This window comes from Nuphar pumila, chromosome 8 (genome assembly GCF_984573655.1).
Source record: "Nuphar pumila chromosome 8, dmNupPumi1.hap1.1, whole genome shotgun sequence".
Taxonomy (NCBI): Eukaryota; Viridiplantae; Streptophyta; class Magnoliopsida; order Nymphaeales; family Nymphaeaceae; genus Nuphar; species Nuphar pumila.
The window spans coordinates 2,334,379-2,359,766 of record NC_143256.1 but is presented as its reverse complement, the minus strand read 5'-3'; the positions used below and the strand labels follow the sequence as shown (position 1 = coordinate 2,359,766).

At 38.7% G+C, this 25,388-nt stretch overlaps 1 protein-coding gene across 1 annotated transcript in view; it reads right to left on the bottom strand.

Annotated features, from left to right (window-relative positions):
• The window catches only part of LOC149829441 (protein transport protein SEC31 homolog B-like), a 134,782-nt gene that overhangs the window by 13,360 nt on the left and 96,034 nt on the right, over positions 1 to 25,388 (bottom strand). Inside the window, exons 10-14 of the mRNA XM_090016188.1 lie at positions 24,388 to 24,577; positions 24,103 to 24,293; positions 23,749 to 23,955; positions 23,495 to 23,617; positions 23,098 to 23,386 (exon numbers count right to left, since the gene is read on the bottom strand). Coding sequence (XP_089872314.1) covers positions 23,098 to 23,386; positions 23,495 to 23,617; positions 23,749 to 23,955; positions 24,103 to 24,293; positions 24,388 to 24,577 — 1,000 coding nt within the window. The remainder of the gene's footprint in view (positions 1 to 23,097; positions 23,387 to 23,494; positions 23,618 to 23,748; positions 23,956 to 24,102; positions 24,294 to 24,387; positions 24,578 to 25,388) is intronic.

The following is a 25,388-nucleotide window of genomic DNA, read 5'->3' as shown; positions in this document are numbered from 1 at the left end:
TTTAGTTTTTATTTGTATTCCATTTCGATTGTAACGACCTCAACTCATAACCGTTAAAAAGTGACAATTTTTTTTTCAAAACAATTGCGGAGACATTCCCAAATACCCAGGGCCTTTACAGTTATAACACAACCACAAGGGATCTTATATTACCATCGTCCAAAACTAACCAACTTTATTAATTGAAATCATATAGTATGAAGATATGTGCAAAAGAATATAAATAAAGCAAAAGCATAGAGTCACGTTGTCTCAAGAAAAGTCTGTCAAGTAGTCGCATAGTCATCGTAGTTGTTCGTAAAAGCAAGTTCGTTCACTGGACTTCAAAGACTGTAAAAACACAAAAGTAGGGTTATCAGAATCCAAAGATTCTGCGTACAGGTCCCTCTAATGAAACAAATAAGTAAAAAGAACATAAATAAGAATCATTCAACATTTTAGAATGATGCAACTATGACAAATTCATAATCCAATTAATCATTCATGCATTAGGGAACAATTGTTAAGCAAGAGAGAACAATTATTAAACAATAGAGAACATCAATTAAGCAATAGAAAATATTTAACATGCAATTATTAATTTAGCACAAGGGAACAAGTAAATATGCATGATCTAATGCATAACAGAAATATACATGATTTCAATGCACATGTATGAATACATTATTATCTTTTATCAAAGTTTTCTTTTATGTGCATGTTCCTATTAAATGCACACAACTTTAGTTCCTCTTTTTATTACTGTGGTCCACAAATACTAAAAAACGGGTAAAAATTCTCGATGTCAAGTTAGGTCCCCAGTTGTACAACAACAACAAACAACAACAACAACTACGCCTTCATCCCAAAACAATTGGGGTCGGCGATATGAACCAACAAAGAAAATCATTCTGGGTCTTCCACATGAATCCTTCTCCTCCATTCATTTCTATCCAATGCCATGTCCTCGGTGAGGTTCAAAGCATTCATATCCTTTCCTATCACCTCCATCCATGTTTTCCTAGGCCTACCCCGACCTCTTTTAACTAATATATTTTCCCATTTCTCCATCCTTCTAACTGGAGCATCATTAGGCCTTCGTCGAATATGTCCAAACCACCGTAAACGATTCTCTCTCATCTTATTTTCAATGGGTGCAACGCCTACCTTCTTACGTATCTCCTCGTTCCGAATCTTATCTTTATTGTATTTCCACACATCCATCTCAGCATACGCATCTCAGCTACACTCATTTTTTGAATATGATGTCTCTTGGCAGCCCAACATTCCGTACCATATAGTAAAGCGGGCCTAATAGTCGTCCTATAAAACTTTCCCTTCAACCGCAATGGCATTCTACGATCGCACAACACTCCAGTTGCACTCTTCCATTTTATCCACCCAACCTTTATCCTATGATTTACATCTCCATCAATTTCTCCATACTTTTGAATGATAGATCCCAAATATTTAAAAGAATCATCCACCGGTATTTCTTGCTCACCAAGCTTCACTACACTCCCATCTCTATTTCGTTGCTTACTAAATCGACATTCCATGTATTCTGTCTTACTCTTACTCAACTTAAAACCTCTTGCTTCCAATGTCCCCAGTTGTAGCTTAACAAAAATTGTATTTTATTATTGGGTTCCACATTCAGCTCTCGATCGATATCAGGAATCAACACCATCCATCAGAACATTAGAAATCAACATCTAATGTCAAGACATTATGGAAATCAATATTCACTAATGACATTTTTCTTGGTATACCAAAACAATAGTTGTGTCTATACACCACCCCCAGGCAAAGTGGCAGAATCTCTCTAAAATCGTGGCCGGGAGGTGAACCTCCATATCGAGTTCAGAGGCACAACAACACACACAGAGTCTTAGAATCCTCACGATTCCCCAAAACCATAATGTTCAGGATTCTCATACTATAGAAGGGACATCGAGGAAGTTTAGATTACATTGTTCTTTTCTTTTCTTTTATCTTGTTATTAATTCATCTTCTTTAATTTGCAATTCAACATAAAAAATTAATAACATAGGTTCGTAAATCAACATGCGAAGCTCTTCACCGAACCACAGTCAGTGGCAACATAGAACAGTGCAATTAGAACAATAATATTAAGTTTGATTTTTGCGATGCATAGAAACAACTAAAACAATGAGCAAGGCATGCTCAAGGCTCTCATGACCTACGATGATTCACTTTTAATCATCGAAGCATCCATATGCAAAAATCATAAAGAACATGCAACTTATGCATTCATTTCACATGCTTTTTCAATGCACATTCATTCCTGCCAATTAGAGATGTGCAAAAACTAAAACATTCATATGCATGTGTTCGATATTCATATGCATGTGTTCACACAATCACGCCAAATACATACTTTCATTCACGAACCATCTCAATTAAAACATGTGAACACTCATGCAATTATGTACATGCAAAAACATATCAATTTCATGTATGCACATGAAAGCAGACTTACATTAATATATTGATCAAGCATGTTATATCAAATCTAAGCATGTGAAAAATTCATATGCATATGAACATAGGCTTAGAAACACATTTTATATGCACATGTTTGTTTCATGCATCTCATTCAAACCTGCACATGCCTATGTTTATACCATAAACATTCTGCACATATGTGGTGTTGTGCATGACCCTAAGTCATGTAGCAATTCATGATACAGGATTATGCAAGCAGGAATATGTATGCCTAACTTGTAAATACATGCATTCTGGTCATATGTCAACAATCATGACAAAACATATAATGTTTTAAGCACTTATGCCACCAACACGCGACGCATACATACACTTGAACATTTAGAACTTAAGCATAGGTAAAACAAAATAGTAGTGTGTACGAAACAGAATTTTCTTTTTATGCCTAAGTCAGTCCATTTAGCATGCACAATCTGGTTATATATATATATTAAGAACTAAATGGAAACTGGGCTTGGCAGGTGCTACCAGGCCAGCACTTGTGCAGCCGACTGGTTGGGCCCGTGGTTACTAGGCCTGCCCGGCCAACCCAATTGGCTGGGACTGACTCAGCCAGCAACCCAGCCGACAGTGGGTCGGCTGGTGCCCCAATTACATATCATAATGAAACAAAATAAATTTTCTTGTAAAATGTTCCCCCCTTTTTTTTTGTTAAAGATCCTCTACACCCAGTCAACCCAATCGGCTGGGGTTCGGCTCCAACCCTGAATATAAGCTTGCAAACTGCATAGCAGCACATGAATGAATCATGCATGTAGATCCTCTACTACCCTGTGAAATTTACTCAATATAACAAATAAAGTAGAAAGCACAAAGAAATCACATAAAAGGCAATGCAAAACATGTACGAGACCACCATTGGGAATATACCCCATAAATGCCTAACTCAAATAATAGAAAAGTGAATAGCAAAAGACAGCCCAGTACTCAACATACTAAATGATTTTTAAAAGTGAACAGGATTGCAGAGATCCTATGCCTATGATTAAGAGCCCATAACACAATGTAAGCTACAGAGGGTAGATCATAGATGTGAAATTTAGCATTTTTTTATGATACAGTTCATCCAATTTGTAGCCTGGAGTAGCACCATAATTGCAAGGATAACATTAGCTTCCTCATCAAAGTAAATAGGGTTTACTAGCTCCTACCATGACCAATTTTCTCACAAATAAATAACTCACAAATCGACAGGCTTTGCTCATGCACAAAAGTAACTGTTTTGACTTGAGGGCTTTGCTCATGGAGCAAATTGGAAGGATAACTTTAGATACTTAGTCAAAAAAGGTTGTGCTTAGTAAGTCCAACAAGTAAATTCAAATTTGGAAATGTTCACATGTCCACTCAACATTTCTTATAATCGCAAATTTCGCAATGATGTTTACATGTCCACTCAGAGTTTCTTATAATAGAAGATGCTCTAAATATGGAGGACCTGAACCTGAAACTTGATCACTTATTGAAGCTACAGCAACAACAATGAGTTCATATGATATGCACCAGTTTTTCACTAGTACATAAGAATATGCAAAAACAGATGAATTTTTTGGAAATAGGACTCAAAATAACTATTGATGCACCATCGAGTTGGTTGATGAGGTTACGCCCCAATAAATCATGCACAGTGAGTAAGCCAATACGGACCAAACACTGAAGAAGAGACAAAATACAATTGAAGCTCACATAGTTTATTTTTATTTATTGAAGGAAAGCAAAAAACATACTTAACATGGAACATGCAACAATATATGTTGTTCAAACATGAGCATTAATCAAGAACAGAACAATAAGCATGCATACACAAATTTTCTAACTACAGGTAGATCGCATTATATTTTCCTTTTTCAAAACCTTAGAACACTAGATCTGGACCAGATCTGTGCAAGTTAAATACATGGAAGATCGGTCCAGCTCCATGGATCTGTGACACATAATAAATAAATAAATAAATAAATAAATATATATATATATAAAATAAAATAAAATATGTAATTTTTTTCAAAACAAACCCCGAAAATCAGTGTTGTGAAAAGCGTTGAGGCGTAGCGAGGCACTCCGCCAAAATTTGAGGCGAGGCGTAAGCCTCGAGGCGCAAAGCGTAAGCCTCAAAAAATTTTTTTTATTAAAACTTAAAAAAAACTATAAAAATTATCTAAAATTATAAATAAATAAGAAATGCTTTATTGATGAAGCAACAACTGCTGTTTTTTTGTCCAAGTTTACTAATTCTTTCTTTTTTATTTTTGTTGTTTCTTTAGACCCTGAGTAGGTAAAGGGAAAGGGTCAGGGTCGTGTATTCTTGTTGATGCAAAACTGCTGTTGGTTGTACTTCAAGAAAGTTCGATTACTTAGATGATCAAGACAGTGAAGTAGATGTGGTGTTTGTGTAAATATATTTGTGATCAATTGTGTGAATATCATTTCAAAATCGCTAAGTTCTCTAATCTCAGATATTATACCCAAATGTGTCTTTCATGTTTTTGGTCATCATTGAAATTCTTCCGGTAGCACTCAACCGGAGCTTTGTGTGTTGTATGGGTGGACTTAAGCCCCTCAAGTTGTAGCAATTACCTCCAGTAAGTTTCTAGCATTCCCTACACTGGGTTTGCAAACAGGTATAACAACAGTCTACCCAATTGGCCTGGATAGGGTACATCAACTTTTATTAACGGGATTTTCAGGTATCTGAGGACATTTGCAAATGGCCTTTCTGATTTCACTTTTTCGATGCAAGGAATTTTGTTAAGGTGAGTTGTATCTTAAACACATTAGAACGTCTTGCCATTACCAGCTGATAAAGACTAACTTGGTGATTAAATTGATTCTTCCTGGGTTGATGCCAGAGCGGTCAATGGGGACATTGTAAATTCATTGGCAGTATGTGTACGTTGTTTCAAATTCAGCTCAACACCAGAATTCACTGATCCTTGAGGATGATATAACCAATCTGTGCTCCAAAAAATACACGACGTTGGTTTTCGAACTTATCAGTACAAATTAAGCTATGGACCTCATCAACTTTACGTGGTCTATAGTACCCATAGTTTCTGGAGAAATTTGCCCTTGAAAAGATGGGGTGTTCATCTTAAATATTTAAAACTTAAGGCAACTTATAGCATGGGGTAGACAAGGTAATTTGGGATGTGCTACATTCTTTTTGTATACTTATAAGGTCTGACAAATCCATTTAAACAAGTGATCTGCATTAAAACCGAGCATAACAGTGAGACTCCATTCCTTCTTATGTACAACTTTAGATATAAATGTTACACACACACATGCACAGTTACACAGGCGTGTTAAAAAAATGAGAGAGAAGGAGACTACGTGTGAGAAAAAAATGAGAGAAAGGCTGCGTGAGAAGAAAAAACGAGGTTGTGTGAGAAAAAATGAGAGAGAAAGAAAAAAAAACTAGAGATGAGAGAGAGCGTACCTGTTTTGAGGCTCCACCACAAGAGAGACAACGCTGTGAGAGCCGAGAGAGTGTGACTGTTGTGAGAAAAAAAACCAGACAGAAAGAGGCGTAAGAAAAAAATGAGGGTTTTCACCCTCATTAGAGTCGGGGCGGTTTATTTAAGCCCTAACTTTTGGTCAAATGAGGGTTTTGACCCTCATTTGACCAAATGCATTGAGGCGTATACACCTCTTCCTGAGGCACGCCTCGCCTCGAGGTGTGCGCCTCAAGGCCTATGAGGTGCACGCCTCAAGGCCTATGAGGCGCACGCCTCGGGGGTTTTGCGCTTTACCCTTGCGCCTCAAGGCATAAAGCCCCTCGCCTTGAGGCGAGGCGCGCTTTTTGTGCCTTGAGGCGCGTTTTTAATAACACTGCCAAAAAAGAAAAGTCGTTAATACCAATCCATGCATAATAGAGGGAGTCTCACCTAGTAACATTTAAAAGTGGGGTTAATACGAGTCAGATAGATTTTTTCCTACTTAGAAAGAGAGATAGGGGTTGTTGCATCGATTGTAAGGTTATACCAGGAGAAAGTGTAGCTACACAACATAGAGTCTTAATTTTAGATCTTAGAATTAGACAATGCCGCAAAAGGGATAGACATAGGATAGATCCTAGAATTAAGTGGTGGGCACTGAAAGGAGCTAAACAAGGAATGTTTGTAGAGCAGGTAGTTAAGGAAGTTGATTGGTGTCTCGAGGAGGATTCAGAATCAATGTGGAATAAGATAGCGGGTGGTATGAGAAAAGTAGCTAAGGAGGTATTGGGTGAGTCTAAAGGCGGTGCACCACTAGGTAAGGATACATCATGGTGGAACGAGGATGTCAAATTAGCTATTAAGGTTAAAAGAGAGTGTTATAGAAATCTAAGTAAGAGTCGTGATAATGAGAATTTGGAGAAGTATATGATAGCAAAGAAGGAAGCTAAAAAAGTTGTTCGAAACGCGAGGGCTAAGGTATATAAGGAGGTTTATGACAAGTTGGATACCAAAGAAGGCGAGAAGGATATTTATAGGCTTGCAAAGATGAGAGATAGGAAATCGAAGGATTTGGGTATGGTTAGATGTATCAAAGATGAAACGCAAAGGGTTTTAGTCAAAGATGAGGAGATTAAGGAGAGATGGAAAGATTATTTTGATAAGCTATTTAATGATAGTCATGCTCAAGATCTTGGAGACTTCTCCATTCCTTTTCATGAGATAAATCGTGACTTCATGCGCAAGATTCAAAAGAAAGAAATTGCAGAGGCTTTGAAGAAAATGAAATCAAGAAGGGCAGTTGGCCCAGATGGTATACCTATCGAGGCTTGGAAATGCTTGGGAGAGAAAGGTTTAGAATGGTTGACAAATCTTTTTAACTTGATTTGGCGAACAAATAAGATGCCTAATGAGTGGAGGAAGAGTACTTTGGTGCCTTTATATAAGAATAAGGGTGATATACAAGATTGCACAAACTATCGTGGTATAAAACTCATGAGTCATACTATGAAACTTTGGGAGAGGGTGATTGAGTCTAGGTTGAGGAAGGTTGTCATGATATCGGAGAATCAATTTGGTTTTATGCCTGGAAGATCAACTATGGAAGCTATACATCTTCTTAGACAACTTATTGAAAGATATAGAGAGAGGAACAAAGATTTGCATATGGTTTTTATTGATTTAGAGAAGACATACGATAGAGTACCTAGGGACGTTCTCTGGTGGACAATGATGAAGAAAGGTGTTTCTCTCAAGTACATTAGTATAATTAAAGATATGTATGAAGGAGTAGTAACCAATGTCCGCACTTGTGGAGGGGTGACAACCAATTTTCCGATAACGGTTGGGTTACATCAAGGATCTGGTTTAAGCCCTTTCCTATTTGCGATAGTGATGGATGAGCTTACGAGATCAATTCAAGAAAATGTACCGTGGTGTATGTTGTTTGCTGATGATATTGTTTTGATTGATGAGTCTAGAGCTGGGGTTAATGCTAAGTTAGAATTATGGAGACAGACATTGGAAGCTAGAGGTTTTAAGTTGAGTAAGAGTAAGACTGAATATATGGAATGTCGGTTTAGTAAGCAACGAAGTAGTGATGGGAGTGTAGTGAAACTTGGTGAGCAAGATATACCGGTGAATGATTATTTCAAATATTTGGGATCCATCATTCAAAAGTATGGAGAAATTGATGGAGATGTAAATCATAGGATAAAGGTTGGGTGGATGAAATGGAAAAGTGCTACTGGAGTGCTGTGCGATCGTAGAATGCCATTGCGGTTGAAGGGAAAGTTTTATAGGACGACTATTAGACCCGCTTTACTATATGGTACGGAATGTTGGGCTGCCAAGAGACATCATATTCAAAAAATGAGTGTAGCTGAGATGCGGATGCTTAGATGGATGTGTGGAAATACAATAAAAGATAAGATTCGGAACGAAGAGATACGTAAGAAGGTAGGTGTTGCACCCATTGAAAATAAGATGCGAGAGAATCGTTTACGGTGGTTTGGACATATTCGGCGAAGGCCTAATGATGCTCCAGTTAGAAGGTTGGAGAAATGGGAAAATATATTAGTTAAAAGAGGTCGGGGTAGGCCTAGGAAGACTTGGATGGAGATGATAGGAAAGGATATGAATGCTTTGAACCTCACCGAGGACATGGCGTTGGATAGAAATGATTGGAGGAAAAGGATTCATGTGGAAGACCCAAAATGAATTTCTTTTTTGGTTCATATCGCTGACCCCAATTGTTTTGGGATGAAGGCGTAGTTGTTGTTGTTGTTGTTGTTGTTGTACTCTTTTCCAATGGATCTTCACTAAAATCTTGCATAGAGTACAAATTCATGCTCTTTTTCTCATTCGAAATAAGAGAAAGACTTTTACCTTAACCGTAGATTGAATGAAAACTAAAAACGGATGGGTTGTTTGGAGAAGAAGCCTTCTTCTTTGTCCTTCCTCTCTCTTTCTCACTCTTTCTCTCTCTTCTCTCTTGTTCCTTCTTTTTGTCTCTCTCTCTCTCTCTCTCTCTCTCTTTTTGAGCTATAAATAGGTGAAAAGGGAGGGTGACACCCCCTCTTATCCATCCAGCCCTTCTAGAGAGGGCTGGAGGTTAATCTCCGATTTGAACTTTCTGTTTCCAAGATTTTTAAAACTCTAAAGTTGACTTTTCAAAGCTTCTTTCCTAATTCAATTAAAATTTCTCAAACCTTCTTTAGCCTTCTTAGACATGTATAAAGACTATCAAGGAGTCCTAAACAACCCTCAAAATTAAATTTCGAAATTAATTAATAATTATTTATTAATAATTAAATACCTAGAAACTTTTAGAGGGTACCTTATCCCTTTAGGAGTCTTTTTAACTCTAAATTAACTTTAATTTAAATATAAAAGTGAATTTAAAGCTGTATTTTCATTAGATATGGGTTTTGGATCTGGATTCAAATCCATATCCAAACCCCAAATAGATCCTGGGCTGGATCAAATCTAGATTAATATGGGTCTTGGATAGAGTCCAGATCCATATTAATTTGGATCAAATACATTGGATCCAGTCCAATCCAAAATCGGACCCGGCCCATCGAGGCAATCCTTTTTTGAAAAAATGAGTTTTTGGGCCAACCGTAACCCGAATTCAAAAAAGTAAAATATCGTTATGCTCAAAATTTCGAGACGCATCCAACAATATATAACTCGAATTTTGCCTATGAAATTCGTCCGAAAATAACCCGAATTTTGCTTGAATTTATAGGTTGAAAATAAAACTTTTTATCACCTTTGATTGGCCCCATCTCGACCTTGTCGATGAGACCTGCGCCTAACCCAAACTCAAAGAACATCGGTCTAAACTCGAGATTCTACCGATTTTCTTCTATACTTAGCCAAATGTTCGAAAAATCTCAAAATGATTGTGTGAAAAATACACGATATTACATTGATTGCCATTCAATTCTTATATTTCTTTTTTTTTATTCCTCACTTCCCACTTCCTATACATTCTAAAATGCATCACTTCTCGTTTCTGCTTCTTAGTCTGGTAACCTTGACACATACACACACATATCCACAATGATGAACTCAAAACTAATAACTAATGAACAAATAAGGATTAGAGGTGCTCTAATACCATGTTTATAGAATAGTATAGCCTATTTGTACAAAATGGTAAAAAGGGCTCCTCTAATAGAAATTAATAGAAATAGAACTAAAACTAGGAAGGGATCATTTTATTCATACCAACTTGATCCTGCTGCCCTTGGCAACAACATGCATAAACCATCATGGAGCATATGGAACAAATCATTTTATTTATACCAACTTGATCCTGCCGCCCATGGCAACAAACATGCATGAACCATTTTGTTGAGTACATGTCAAGATAGCCCAAAGTCTCAATAGTTAGTTGTAGGCAATGTTGTGAAAAACGTTGAGGGGTAGTGAGGCGCTCCACCAAAAAACTAAGGTGAGGTATAAAGCGTAAGCCTCAAAAACTTTTTTTGAAAACTTTTAAAAAATTATGAAAAAATATCTAAAAATACAAATAAATAAAGAAATGTTTTATTGATGAAGTAATAACCAATAAGAAATAGAAAAATCTCAAATAAGTACTAAAAAATATGAGATTAACATATAAAAGTAACTAAGAAACTGATTACATAACTGAAAAACTAATTATATAATTGAAAAATATAATGTCCTATAAAGCAACAACCAATAAGCAATAGAAAATCTCAAATAAGTGTAAGAAGATGAGTTCTTGAATCATAACCAAACGAAGCTTCAAATAGCTTCAACCAAAATACCAAAAAAAGAATCACACACAAGAACCACAAGGGTTCATAGAACAATACTCGAAAAAGGGTATACAAAATAGAGGAAAAAATATATATTTATTGAATGGGTAAAACACCCTTCAAAAGCTTGATTTACAAGGAGGGAATACCCCATATTTATAATACAAAGGGGAGACGGAAGGAGGGAGTCATTGGGCTCCCAACGACTCTAAATAGAGTCGTTGAGGGTCCAACGACTCTCTCACTTTATACTTTTTGACTTTGGTCAAAAAAGCATAAAGTCCCATTATGTCCAAAAAACAACTAAAAAGTAAAGAAAACCTAACTAAACAAAGAAACTAACCTAATCCTAACTAAACTACATAACTAAACTAAAACTATAAGATTACATATGATATTATGTTACATTATTTAACACTCCCCTAAAACTTAGGGTTGAACAACCGACAGTTTGTCCAAGAGAAAGTGAAATCGAGAAGTAGCGAGAGTTTTCGTAAAGAAGTCTGCCAGTTGATATTCAGAGAAGACATATAGAAGATCAATGGTGCCGTGTAGAAATTTCTCTCGTACGTAGTGACAATTCATCTCAATATGATTAGTCCATTCATAGAATGTCCGGTTGCTGACAATGTAAATAGAACTTTTGTTGTCTCAGCACAGCCATGATGCTCCTGTACTCCTAACACCCATGTTGTGAAGCAATCGCCTTAGCCAGACTACATCCATGGTAGTTGTAGTCATTGCTCTGTACTCGGCTTCAATTGACGAAAGAGAGACTTTTTGTTGCTTCTTGCACCTTCAAGAAACCAATGATTCCCCTAAAAACACACAGAAGTCAGTAGTTGAGAGTTGATCATTGGGATCACCTCCCCAATCTACATCAGTATAAGCAGTTAAATCTAAGAAGAAAGAAGCAGACAAGAAAAGTCCTCGAAAAATAGAAGTTTTACTATATCTAATAATGCGTAAAACAACTCCCATATGGACAGTGGTAGGAGCATGTTGAAATTGACTTGTTGTGTGAACGACATGCGCAATGTCAGGTCTTGTAATGGAGAGATAAGACAGTGCCCCGATGTAAGTTTTCTCTAGAACCTGCGAACGAGAAATTAAGAGAAGGAAGAGAGAGAGGCTACAATGAGTCACAGTTTCTCGTTATTAGAAACCGTGACCTATTTCATTAATATATATGTAAAAGCCCTAATACATAGCCTTCACAATAACCCTGATAAGTTGGGGTTATTTTCAAGTATGTCATTATGTTGTGGACATGGTACATACAAGTAGTTTGGATCCGGATCCGGATCCGGATCCGGATCCAAACTTTAAATACAAAACACGTACACTATACTGTCTAATAGTCTCCCTCAAGTTGTGCATGATTTTGGATCATGGACAACTTGCTCTTTAAAAACCAAAAACGACACTTTGTGAGTCCTTTAGTAAACAAATCAGCCACTTGGTCTTCTTTTCTAATATAATGGGGCTCAATCTCTTTTTCTTCAATCTTCTGCCTGATAAAATGATGATCAATCTCAATGTGCTTGGTCTTACTGTGATGAATGGGATTAAGAGATATTTGAATAGCACTTTGGTTATCACAAAAGAGAGAACAACTAGCAATCGACTCTTTTAGCTTTGTTAACAAATGTCTAGTCCATGTTACTTCTGTCGTAGCAGCAGCCATAGCCCTGTATTCTGCTTCTGTGCTAGATCTAGCCACTACCTTATGTTTTCTACTAGTCCAGGAAACAAGATTGGCACCAATGAAAATGCCATACCCTGAAACTGACTTTCGATCATCAGGATCTCCGACCCAGTCTGCATCTGAATAAGCAATGATGTCATGAGCAGTATTCATGGATCTGCTTTTGGTGTACAAAAGTCCATCTCCAACAGTACTCTTCAAGTACCTCAGTATCCTTTTTACTGCATCCATGTGTCCCGTCCTTAGCTCATGCATGAATTGAGAAACTTGATTGACTGAATATATAATATCGGGCTTGGTAAAAGTAAGATATTGAAGCATTCCCACTAGACTCTGATATTTGGTGGAATCATGATACAAGTCTCCGTCTTGCACACTTAGTTTCTGGTTAAGCACACTAGGAGTAAAAAGAGGCTTGCAATCTTTCATTCCACCCCTTTCTAACAGATCCAGGGTGTATTTATGCTGGGTCAAAGTAAGTTTATTTCCTTGATTATCCACTTCTACTCCAAGAAAGTACCGAAGGTTACCAAGGTCCTTCATTTTGAATCTTTGACTCAGAAGATCTTTAGTTTCTTGAACATGATTCTCACTACTTCCTGTAATAATTATATCATCAATATATATCAACAAGAAGGTAGTAAACTCCTTACCTCGAAGAATAAAGAGGGAGTGATCCGATTGCGATCGATAGAAACCATGTCTTTGAATTTCTAGAGAGAAACTCTCAAACCAAGATCGAGATGCTTGTTTCAGTCCATAGAGAGCCCGATTTAATCTGCATACATATTCCTTTGAATCTACTTCTGTATATCCTGGCGGTTGTTCCATGTATACTTCTTCCTTTAAATCCCCATGAAGAAAGGCATTCTTTACATCTAGCTGACTTATTCTCCAACCATAATTGACAGCTAATGAAAAAACAATGCGAATTGTGCCCATTTTCAGAACTGGACTAAAGGTTTCATCATAGTCCTGTCCAAACTCTTGAGTGAATCCCTTGGCTATGAAACGAGCTTTGTATCGTTCAACACTTTCATTCGGTTTGTATTTGATCTTGTAGACCCATCGTGAGTCAACAACATTTCTATCTGGAGGTCGAGAGACAACTGTCCATGTTTGACACTGGTACAAAGCTTTCATCTCTTCATTCATGGCTTGAATCCACTTTTTGGAATTAATGGCTTGATGAAAATGTCTAGGCTCGGTCTCTTTCTCAATCTATGACAAAAATAACTGAAAATTCATGGTGAATTTCTCATAACTGACCCACCTTTCAATAGGATACCGAGCTCTTTCAGATCGCCTGATCGGAATAGCTCCTGTATTAGAAATTGAAGAAGTAATGTCATTGGATGGATCAAACATAGGCGCTTCTTGTTCAATATCATCCGAAGTCAAGAGTGAGTCCCTTTCTCTTCTCCTATAAACTTGCCCAACAAACTTGTTAATCTCTAGAAGATGTTCTATTTCAAGTTCCTGTATGCCACTGTATCCATCTTGACAGGATGTTCCTTGAGTACAGGAGGAAGAACACTCATTATTGGTTGCAGGAAAGAGCTCTGCACTGAGCCATGGATCATAAAAGAGAGTATTCATATTGGTTTGAGCAGAAACATTGTAACGCCCCAAAAATCCAGGACTTGTAACTTTTAGAATAGTTTAGAAATCTTTGAACTCATACAATTATCAGAGTCTAAATAGTACTTCAACGGAAAATGATATTTTTAAAACAACAAGTCGATGGACCTTGAGCGCATTACAGCGTAAACTTTCCTTTACCGAATTCCGCACAACTATTGAAATTAAAGGGTTTTAAAATGCAATTTCAATGATTTAGAATTTTTTTGTTGAAACCAAGAAGAAGTTTACTAAAACAGTTTTAGTAACTCAAGGTTTAATAAAAAGAGAAATTTTGAAATACACTTTATACCAAATTTACCAACATGTCCTCAGAAGCGAAACGTTAGGGAAAAAGCTCTATCTTGAACTCATCGCGCCATCGTGTCATCGCAGAGTATATCACCTATACATCACCTGCCCATAAAATGGGTCAGTTTCACTAAAAACTGGTAGGTGCACATAAAGGACTATATAGAACATAGTTAAGCAAAATAATTTAATATGTCAAGTAGACAGACAATTATATAGCAATTTAATTTCAACAGATTCATGGGGTAACTATCATGAGCAAAATGCTAAAACTATTACAAGCATATCACTGGCATAAGTAGGCTAATTATTATAAGCAAAGCACTGCATAAGCAAGCAAAATACGATGCTACATCAACCACACACACAATTCCCTAAGTATTGAAACTTGTTGCATGCTATAACTTTCATACGTGCATAACTCAACAAAGTGTGTGATCGGATTTAAATTATGTTTCGATATTAACTGGCCAAGTGGGTACGCACAAGGCACGACTCTAGAAACAACCTAGACTGATCTGGGGTTTATTATGCTATGTATTTTAAGATAATCCGGATAGCTGACTGAGTCCGCACCTAAGGGGACGGTCAGTGACCAAGAGAGAAATCCCCAAAGCAGCATAAACAATGGATGTATCCCGAACATGGAGAGCTACCACCTAAGATAATTATGGTAATCCCCTTCCCCTAACTCCGATGACTGGGGAAGCCGAGTCTTTTGCTCGTAACTGCCATTAATGGCTTGTCCATCAAAGTTTTTGTACCTTCCCGTCCTCTCTCCTGACAGAAGTCAGCGGTTCGAATGAGTACATCAGGGTAGTTAACTGAAGACCCATTCTACATACTCTGGTCTTTCGACCCAACTCGAGTATCTTGCCGGTGAAGGCGGAAATCATCACTTATTTAGGTGATCTCAGCATTTTGTTATTTATACTCAACAAGGTTGCCACAACCTACTCATCCAATCATCGCAACGTAAGAAGACGTACTTGTCAAAAAGTATGGACGTACTTGTCAAAAGTACGACTACGATAAAAGGGATATGGTTTCACCAAAGAAACCCCAACAAATGTTATCTGCATAAGAAGTAACACAACACAATTTGACAAGATAAGTCTTGAATTCATTTCAACAATATTTTGCATATTTCATGATACAAGGTCGTCTCAGATCTCTCGTCTGATCAACAAAGTACTTAACATGTCGTGCATGTCTAAAAGTACGGAACACTGAAAAAGGGAGGTGCGTAGGCTTCTCAAAAGGAACACCCAACACACAACTTCATAACGATCCAAAGAATATAGGAGTGCTCATTTGGCACGATTCATCCTTAAAAGCCACAATGCCACATTAAGTCATTCACACAAGGCACAACACTATCAATCTTGCATCCAAAATTTATCTTAGTATCGACATGCGACACTAGATTGATAAATGAAGAATGGGTCCTTTAACAGAACCTCACTCATTCATAGGCTCATGCCCCTGATCGGGGTTATTCGAATTGGGTCGCAACTCGAATGGGGGTTATAAAATATTTCTCCCAAGTGTGTGGACCTGGGAGTGCCCAAATGTGACTTCGCAATCCGACAGGACTTAAAACTTAACTTTGAAAAAGTTGTACATTTTGAAGAGCACTGGGTTTGCAGAAGGAAATCCTCTTTAAAAGAACTATAGCGCACAAGCGCAACTTCTAGTGTTTTGAAAACAACTGAAATCAGGTTAGGCACAAGACTACATTTATGTAAGTACATATTTACCATAAGTGTGAGCATATGTAGATTATAACATGACAACAAGCAACTGTCGACTTGCAATGCCGCACATCGAGCGAAAAGCACATAAGTAACACACGAGGTACCAAAACCATACCTTGACCACTTAGATAGGCAAACACATAAGGTCATAAGTAATACACGAGACATGAAGTCGTACCTCACTCAAAGAAAACGTGCAGGCAAAAATGGATGTAAGCAAACAAGGGCATAGGTATTGCACGAAGTACGAAACCACACCTCAAACTCATAAGCAACTATGCAAAATAATGATCGAAGAATGAAACTGTACCTCGACCCATGAGCATGCAAACAAGAAAATACGCAATGCATAAGCAATATAACTCTAAGCATGTCTAGCATGGGCATCTTAATTATTTCAACTTAAATAGGTTCATTTATTGCCCTTTGTGCGACTTTACCCTACCTTAGGGAGTTGTGAGGTAGCGATCGTCTCCAAGCGTGGGTGACGACGACTTAGGATGTGGGGGCAAGCGTGATGTGTTGCACAAGCTGTAAAAAAGAAAGGTTAGCATTTTATAAAGGAAACAAGAGGGGCAAGGCAGGCGTCCAGCCCCTGCTGGAACAACTAAGGGGTGTAGAGAGACAGGGCTGCCTGCCTAACAAGCCATCGCAGGACAAGAGTTATGCCCTCCTGTCGAAAGGAAAGGTCGAGGCAGAACTGGGGCAAGCCCCCTGCTGGAGAACTACCACAAAGGCGTGGAAACCCAAACAGAGGCAGGGACTTCGCCCCCTGCAGGAAGAATGATCTGAGGCAGGAGGGTGCTACCCTATGGTAAAAGACCCCAAAGGAGACAAAGGCTGCGAATGGCAGGGGCCACGACCCCTGCCTGCCAAAACAACAAACGGCAGGGGCCTCGGCCCCTATCTGACGAAAGCAATGAATGGCAAGGGCCTTGGGCCCTGCCTGACAAACACCCAATGGCAAGGGCCTCGACCCTTGCCTGACAAAAACAACCAACGACAGGGGCCTCGACCCCTACTTGACGCACCGATGATTGGCAGGGGCCATCGGCCCCTCCTCTGCCATCCTGCAGGTAGGCACAGAGGAAGTGGGAGGGCACGGCAGGGCCGTGCGCCGCCTGTCGGCCTCTCCGACAAGCCCTCAAGGAAAGGGAAAAGAGGGAGGGCACGGCAGGGGCCATGGGCCTCCTGCCGGCCTCCCGACGAAACGACAGAGAGAGGAGGTGGGATAGGGGGACGACCGACCTTCCGTCGGTCATCCGATAGCCCACAGGGAAGGGAGGGAGACGGCAGGGGCTCGTAGGCCGCCTGTTGGTCCTCCGATGGACACAGAAGGAGATTAGAAGAGGGGGAGGAGAAGGGGGAAAAGGCACACCTTTCGAGGTCACCGGCGGTGGTCGCAGCGGCGGCGGCGATCAGACCAGCAGAAGGAGGCGTCGGCAGGCAGACGAGAGAAGGAGCAAGGGGAGGTGTCGGTCGGGGCTGTCGCCCGTAGGGAACGAGGAGGGGGAGGGCGGTGTATCAATCCTCCCCTCCCGCAATGCTCTTAAAGAGTTCGGGGAGGGGCGATAAACAAGGAAACCCTCAAGGGGTTTCCTTATCCTGCTGAGGGATGGAGTGGCGCGGATGAGGTGCGGCGCACAGGGGAGAGGATTTGTTTTTAAACAAATCCTCCCTCTGTGTCGGGCTTTAAAACCCTGCCGATAACGGGCCCGGGTTGGGTCCGATATATTTTTTTTTTACGTGGGTTTTACAAACATATTCTTCATCTCCAAAATCATTTTCATCAAAAACTACATTCCTAGATATCTTAATTCGTCTGTTGTCAGGATCATAACACCTGTACCCTTTGTGGTGATCTGCATTTCCGACAAATCTACACTTGGATGCCTTAAACTGAAACTTGTTTCGCAGAGAAGAGTCAATATGAACATATAACACGTGCAGCCAAAAAATTTTAGTTCATCATAATCAGGATGTTTCCCAAATAGGATGAAAAAAGGTAATTTATTTTCTAAAAGCTTCATGGGCAGACGATTAATAATGTAAACAACAGAGTGAAAGGCCTTTGTCCAGAGTCCTATAGGAGTATGACTTCTATGCATCATGCTCATAGCACTTTCCACAATGTGACGGTGTTTCCGTTCTGCAACTCCATTCTGTTGGGGTGTATGCGGGCAAGATACTCTACGATTTATCCCATTATCTTGGAGGTAATTGATAAAATTCCTGGAGAAATATTCCCCCCCCACCATCACATTGGAAATGTAAAATATTACAAGAAAAGTGAGTTTTGACAAATGCATGAAAACAACGAAAAATAGAGAAAACTTCTGATTTATTCTTCATAAAATATATCCAAGTGAAGCGGGAGAAATTATTAATAAAAATAACATAATATTTGCTACCAGAATTAGAAGTATTAGGAGTCGGTCCCCATACATCGGAACAGACGATTTCAAAAGGCCTTGAAGCGCTCTCATTTATTGAATGAAAAGGAAGAACATGACTCTTACACATTTGATAACTTGAACACATTTTATTATCTGGTCTAGGAATCAGGCTAGACTCAGGAATAAGACCATCAGATACGAGTCGCTCAACGAAGACTCGACCACAATGACCAAGACGCAAATGCCAAAAATCAGGCTTATTACATTTATTTGAAGATTGCAAATTGAACACATGAATATGCTTTGACGACATAGATTGAGGAGATGACTTCAAGGTAGGTCGAACACAAGTAGAAGGATCCTCCTGAAAGACATACATATTTTCCCGGCGTTCCCCTCTAGCGAACATCTTCTTCGTTTGTAGATCCTTGACATAAACAAAAGACGAAGTAAATTCAACAAAAGAATTGGTATGATCAACAAGGTTAGAAACGGAAACAATATTTTTTATAATATTTGGGGCATGAAGAACATTGGAAAGATGAAGTGGGGATTTAGGCAAGGGGATAGAAACATTTCCAATGTGGATGATGGGGTGGTGTGACCCGTCTCCAGTGACGATGTTACTTTTTCCAAAATAAGGAGTTAAAGTAGAGAATTTACCCGCATTACCTGTAACATGAGTAGCTGCACCTGAATCAATGTACCAGACTCCTTTATCATCGCGTTTCAGATCAAGTTCAGACAATGTGGCCAAAAGAAGTTCTTTCACATCTCCACCAAACTTTCAAGGGTTCTCCTTTCGTCCTGACGAGCTCTCACCTTTCTGGAACTTTCCCTTGTTTTGTGGATTGTGCCAACAGTTGGCTTTGATGTGACCTCGCTTGTTACAGAGATAACAGGTGGGCACGTTTTTGAGATTATAAGGAGAGGTATTCGGGGTGGGTAGTAACCCACGCCCCCCCTGGAGTACCTCGTCCTCGTCTTTTGCCTGCACCAAAATTACTATCACCACGTCCCTGGCTAAAGGAAACACTAGTAGCAAGAACATGTCCACCAGTGTCATGTGACATCCCCTTTAAGGTCATCTCATATTGAAGTAGTTTCGCTTGCAAGTCTTCAAACGATGGTAAGCTGGGTAGACATAACAATGAGGTTGAAAGAACATGGAATTTCGATCCTAATCCATTCAAGGCTTGCCGGACTTTATCTTTGTCTGTCACTTCATACCCGACAACAGCTAGTTGATCGCTTATGCTCTTGACCTTGTTCAAGTACTCCATGACAGACATGGAACCCTTAGTGAGGAGTTGAAATTCATGCTGAAGAAAGGAAATTCTAGCCTCTGAAATCTGAGAATATGTCTTCACTAGCCGGTCCCATAATTCTTTTGCTGAGCACTCATCTGGAATTCCCACCAATACATCGTGAGAGATAGTGGAGATAAGGAAAGCAACTGCAGCTTGATCACGCTTCATCCAATTCTCATATTGGGGATTTGGTATTCGTTGTATAAAATCAGCCTCGTTTACATCCTTAGTTTCTTGTATGATAAATTCTGGAGGGGCTGAAATTGATCCATTTAAATGTCCAGAAAGACCTTGACTTTTAATGAATGGAAGAATTTGTCTCTTCCAGATCAAGAAATTGGAATTGGTAAGTTTTTCAGAAATGAGTTGGCCAAGAAAGTTGGATGAGAGAAAAGTTTGAGAAGAAGAAGAATCCATGACTTAGAACAAGAAAAAGAATATTATTGGCGTGTGCAATCAGTATATAAATGCAGCAATTTCTCCTTTTTTTTAAACAGTAGAGAGATGAGAATTCGGTGTGAATCTGATTATCAAAACTGATACTCGGATTATCAGGTCTAATCTGATTTTATAAAAGAAGCTAAGACTTTTCCTTCCTTTTTTTTTGTAAATATATAAAAATTGCACACAACAATAGTAAAGCAGAAATAAAAGGAATATCGCTGATGTACAGATCTGTGAGCAGCCGATAAAACCCAAATTTGTGAAATCAAATGGAAAGGGGAGAGACAAATCTGATGTACAAATCTAGAGCAGCCGATAAAACCCCAAAAGATATCGTGAAAGCAAAGAAATCAAAAAAGCTGATTTGGCACAAATCCAAATCAGTTCGAGAAATCAACTGATTCGATGGACAAAAATATCGTGAAAACTGATTTGGCCCAGACCCAAATCAGTTTCAGCAATCAAATTTGATGTAAAGAGATGTGAAGATGGAGGAACAAATTTTTTGGTGTGAGTATTCAGCGTGAAAATTGTTTTTTTTTTTTTGTGAAGAAAAATGGGAAGGTAATCAGGTTGATTTGTTGCAGAAAGGAACTAGCAGATTGAAGATGGAAGAAGTACCTGGGGCTCGTATTCTAGCAGAGGAATAGATTGAAGGAAGATCTGAAGATGGAAGAAGTACCTGGGGCTCGTATTCCAGTAGAGGAACAGATTGAAGGAAGATCTGGGCTCGTGCTCGTATTCCAGCAGCCACACCGAATAAAGAAAGAGAGGAAGGAAGATCTTGTATGAACGTACCTGTGTAGAAGAATTTCAGCCCTCGGATCAGACGCGCTCTGATACCATGTAAGTTTTCTCCAGAACCTGCGAACGAGAAATTAAGAGAAGGAAGAGAGAGAGGCTACAATGAGTCACGGTTTCTCGTTATTAGAAATTGTGACCTATTTCATTAATATATAGGCAAAAGCCCTAATACATAGCCTTCACAATAACCCTGATAAGTTGGGATTATTTACAAGTATGCCATTATGTTGTGGACATGATACATAAAAGTAGTTTGGATCTGGATCCGGATCCAGATCCAAACTTTAAATACAAAACACGTACACTACACTGTCTAATACCCGACAGGTTGTCTATAAGGTGTTAGATTTTCAAGTGGTTCTCCATCATCAATCTTTATTTTGATATTTACAACTTCGGGAGTGTCAACCTGTCGTTCATCTGAGATACCAGACCTGTCAACAATATCTAGAGCAAATTTAAATTGAGATAGTAAATAGCCTCTAGGAGAATAAGCAACTTCTATTCAAAAAAGAATTTTTAAAAACCCAAATCACTCATTTCAAAGTGTGTTTTGAGAAACTTTTTAATATTGTCAACTCTTTGTTTATCATTTACAGTGATGATCATGTTGTCTACGTAGAGGAGAAGAATAATGATACCTGCATCAGAATTCTTAACAAATATAATTGTGTCAGTAAGACAAGATTAAAAATCAAAATCAAGCATAACTTGACTAAACTTATCATACCAAGCCTTTAGGGCTTGCTTAAGTCCATACAAATCCTTATTTAAACGAATGATTTTTCCCTTAGGAATATTGATGCCAGATAGTGGGTCTATGTATACTTCTTCAGCTAAGCTTTCATTTAGAAATGTATTTTTGACATTCATTTGGTATATATGCCATTTTTTTTACAGAGGCAAGGGCTATTAAGATGCTTATTGGCGATATTTTGAAAATATCCTTGTAAATTCAAAAATATTTTTTAAGGGAACATATCACAATATTTTGAAAACATCAAAAATTTATAAATATCGCAATATTATCTCATATATAGGTGAGATCTCACCTACTTTGGCCCTGCATCAGGTGAAAAAGGAACAAAAAAGAAAAAAAGGGAGAAGGAAATAAGAAGGAAAGGAGAAAAGGAAGGAAAGAAGGGAAAAAGAAGGAAAGATTACCAAGAGATTTTCCTTATTTTTTCCTTATTTTTTCAATTTTTTTCATTTTATTTTCTAAATCCAGAGATTTTCCCAAGATTTATTGAGAAAAACTATAATCTCCCAAGATTTTTCCTTGCGGAGATATAGCCCAAACCGATTTTTGTGACTATGCCCGGAACATAGAAAGCATGCAATCTTATATATAACCACTAGGAATGTGGATTTATTTAAGAAAAAGACAAAATAAGGTGACCACCTACTCTCTTTCTCTGGTTAGTTTTGTTTTTACCATACTATTAGTAGTCTCAGTACATGTCATGATTTTACAATTTCCAGAAGCCAGATGGAGGTAACGATGCATGGGTGGATTAATAAACATTACCAAAGTGGTACTATTCAATCTCTAGCTTCTACTCGACCAGTTTCAGGCTTCAACATCAAAATATGGAGCATCATTCAATGAGGTGAAAGATCTATATATTGTGATGAAGCAGACAAAATTTAAAAGAAAAAGAAAAAAAGAAAGGAAGTTCTTTCAAAAGTTTGCATTTATGAAAAAATGCTAAAGAAAGAAAACATAACAATGAAGTAGTATGGTTTAGGTGATTTTTGCCACCAAAAGTTTGCATTTATGAAAAAATACTAAAGAAAGAAAACATAACAATGAAGTATGATTTAGGTGATTTTTGTCACATATAGCTTAGAGTTCCAATTCAGCTACGTAGTTTATGTAATTCATTTACACATACGAGATGTCAGCACTTCAGCACCATCCAGCTTGCTAGTAATGTATCTAATGGGCATATTCATTATAGTTCATAAGAAATAAAGATTTAAAGCTGCATGATGAAAATAGAAGATAGATTACCAGACACTTCAGAAGTATCAACTGTCTCAACAGTAGGTGGTGCACCCTGAGCTGAAGCTGGAGGTGCAGCAGTTGGCTGAGCCTCTGTTACTTGGGTTGGACTTGATGGTTGAGAAGGCCTTTGAACAAATCCAGGGTTTGTCACTGGCACAAAACCCCTGGATGCAGGAGCTGGTGTCATGATTTGACTAGGAATATTATTTGGCATGAAAGGAGTTGATTGAGATACATTTGCACCGTGGGGAATGTAACTTGGCATCCCAGGTTGGAAGGGAAGAGTTTGATTTCCCTGAACAACAACAGGCATCAATAAAAGGATTAGCCTAATGGTCCAATAAACAATTCGCTAACAAATGTGACACAAAGATTTGAATTGGAATAAATGAAAAGTACCCACAGGATAAAGATGGGAAGCCAATGTAGGTTGTTGATACTGCTCTACATTTTTCACTGCAGGTGGAGGAGCAGGAGTAAATGGCTTCATGGCAGGTGCTGCTGTCACACTTGGAGCAAAATGCATCTGATATTAGCCAACCAAAAAAAAAGTGAGATGGGAGATAGATCAACAAACTCTGGAAGATTTATGAAGCATAAGCACATGGAGAGAGAGAGACAGAGTAATGAGTCCCAGGCAAACACCACAGGACAGACCTGCTGAACTTGTGGAATCTGTTGTGGGATGAAGACTTGAGAAGGTGTTGCTGGTGTCTGAAACGGTTGAGTAATGTAGTCTTGTAACTGCTGTTTTGGATGCACCGGCTGATAGTTTGTTCCATAGGAAGTGGCAAAAGGCTGCTGATAACCTCCCCCATAAGAGCTACTAGGTAACCCAAATTGTTGCTGTGGTTGTGCCTTCTCCTACATGTGAAGAAGAAAAGCAGCACAATAATCACAAACTTCTCGTACTAAACTGCATCTTCAACAAATTTACACTTTTGCTAGAGGCCTCAAATATTTTTGTAAATACCAACAGGCAAAACATTCAACCAGTAACCGAGGTACTACCTGAGAGTATTGTTGGGGGCCATCAATCCTGTCAAATCCTGGCTGATCAGATCCATATACTGGTGTTTGCTGAGATTGTATGCTATCTAAATGTGAAGCCTTTCGACCTTCTTTCTCTATAACATAGACAAACATAATATCACTGAAATGTTGAAAGTCACTTTCTGGTAGAAACTTGAAGATTGCCCCGCCTAACATCAATAATGCTCAATATATCTCAAGATAAATGTGCAATATATCAGTATTCAAAATTTAAACCATAAAGGCATGTTTGACACACAGGACGCCTCCTGCCCATAGACAAGGTGGCTCCCTGGGAGGAGTGTCCAACATTTGACATGCAGGACAAAGCAGTCCCACTGAGACCGCTTTGTCCCCGTGCAGTGCAATATGGCGGGACGTGCCAGTCGGCACGTTCTTGACAGAACTCCGTCCATATGTCCGGGCAGCGTTTGTCGAGCACGTCTAACACGCCCTAAGAAGCACACACGAACAATGAGATGCATCCAAGATGTTCTCCCAGAGCAAACTTCAACATGTGCACACATCAACAATGACAGTAGCAAAAAAAATCAACCAAATCCAAGAAGACATGCTGGCATAGACTGGAGTCACATCAGGGAGTTACATTGTAGTTGGCTAGTTCCACCAAACATGAAATCCATGTATTTTTATTGCACGTATAGTGCTTCATTATAAAGACAGAAATTCAGATAGAATATACCATGCTCAGTATGCAAAATTCAAGAGATGTCAGTCATCATAAAAGGCAGATTAGTCAACAATGGAGATGTTGATCATCATAAAAGACAGATTCATAACTTTGTTAAGCTAGAAAGATGAAATACAAAATAAGGTCACATGATAAAATTGATAAATATTGCTTGTTTACAAGAAAACATGCTTTAAAACCATTTATTTTGGAAGCAAAGAGATTTTTGTGATGCAACATGGGCCTTTTCATAGATCTTTTTAAAACTCATATAAGAATCAAATTTGTAATAGGGCCTACTAGATAGTATGGTACTATCAATAGAACCACACACACGTGCATGCACGCACAACCTGCACATACGCGCACACACACATGCACATACTGTAAAACCCACAGTTAAAAAAAAAATTAATTGTATCGGACCCGGGTCGGGTCCGGACCCGACCCGGGCCCGTCCTCGATAGGGTTTTAATAACCCGACTCAGGAAGAGGATTTTAAGAAATCCTCTTCCCGAGCGCCGCACCCCCCACCTTCGTTTTCGGGCGGATAAGGGAAACCCATCGGGGTTTC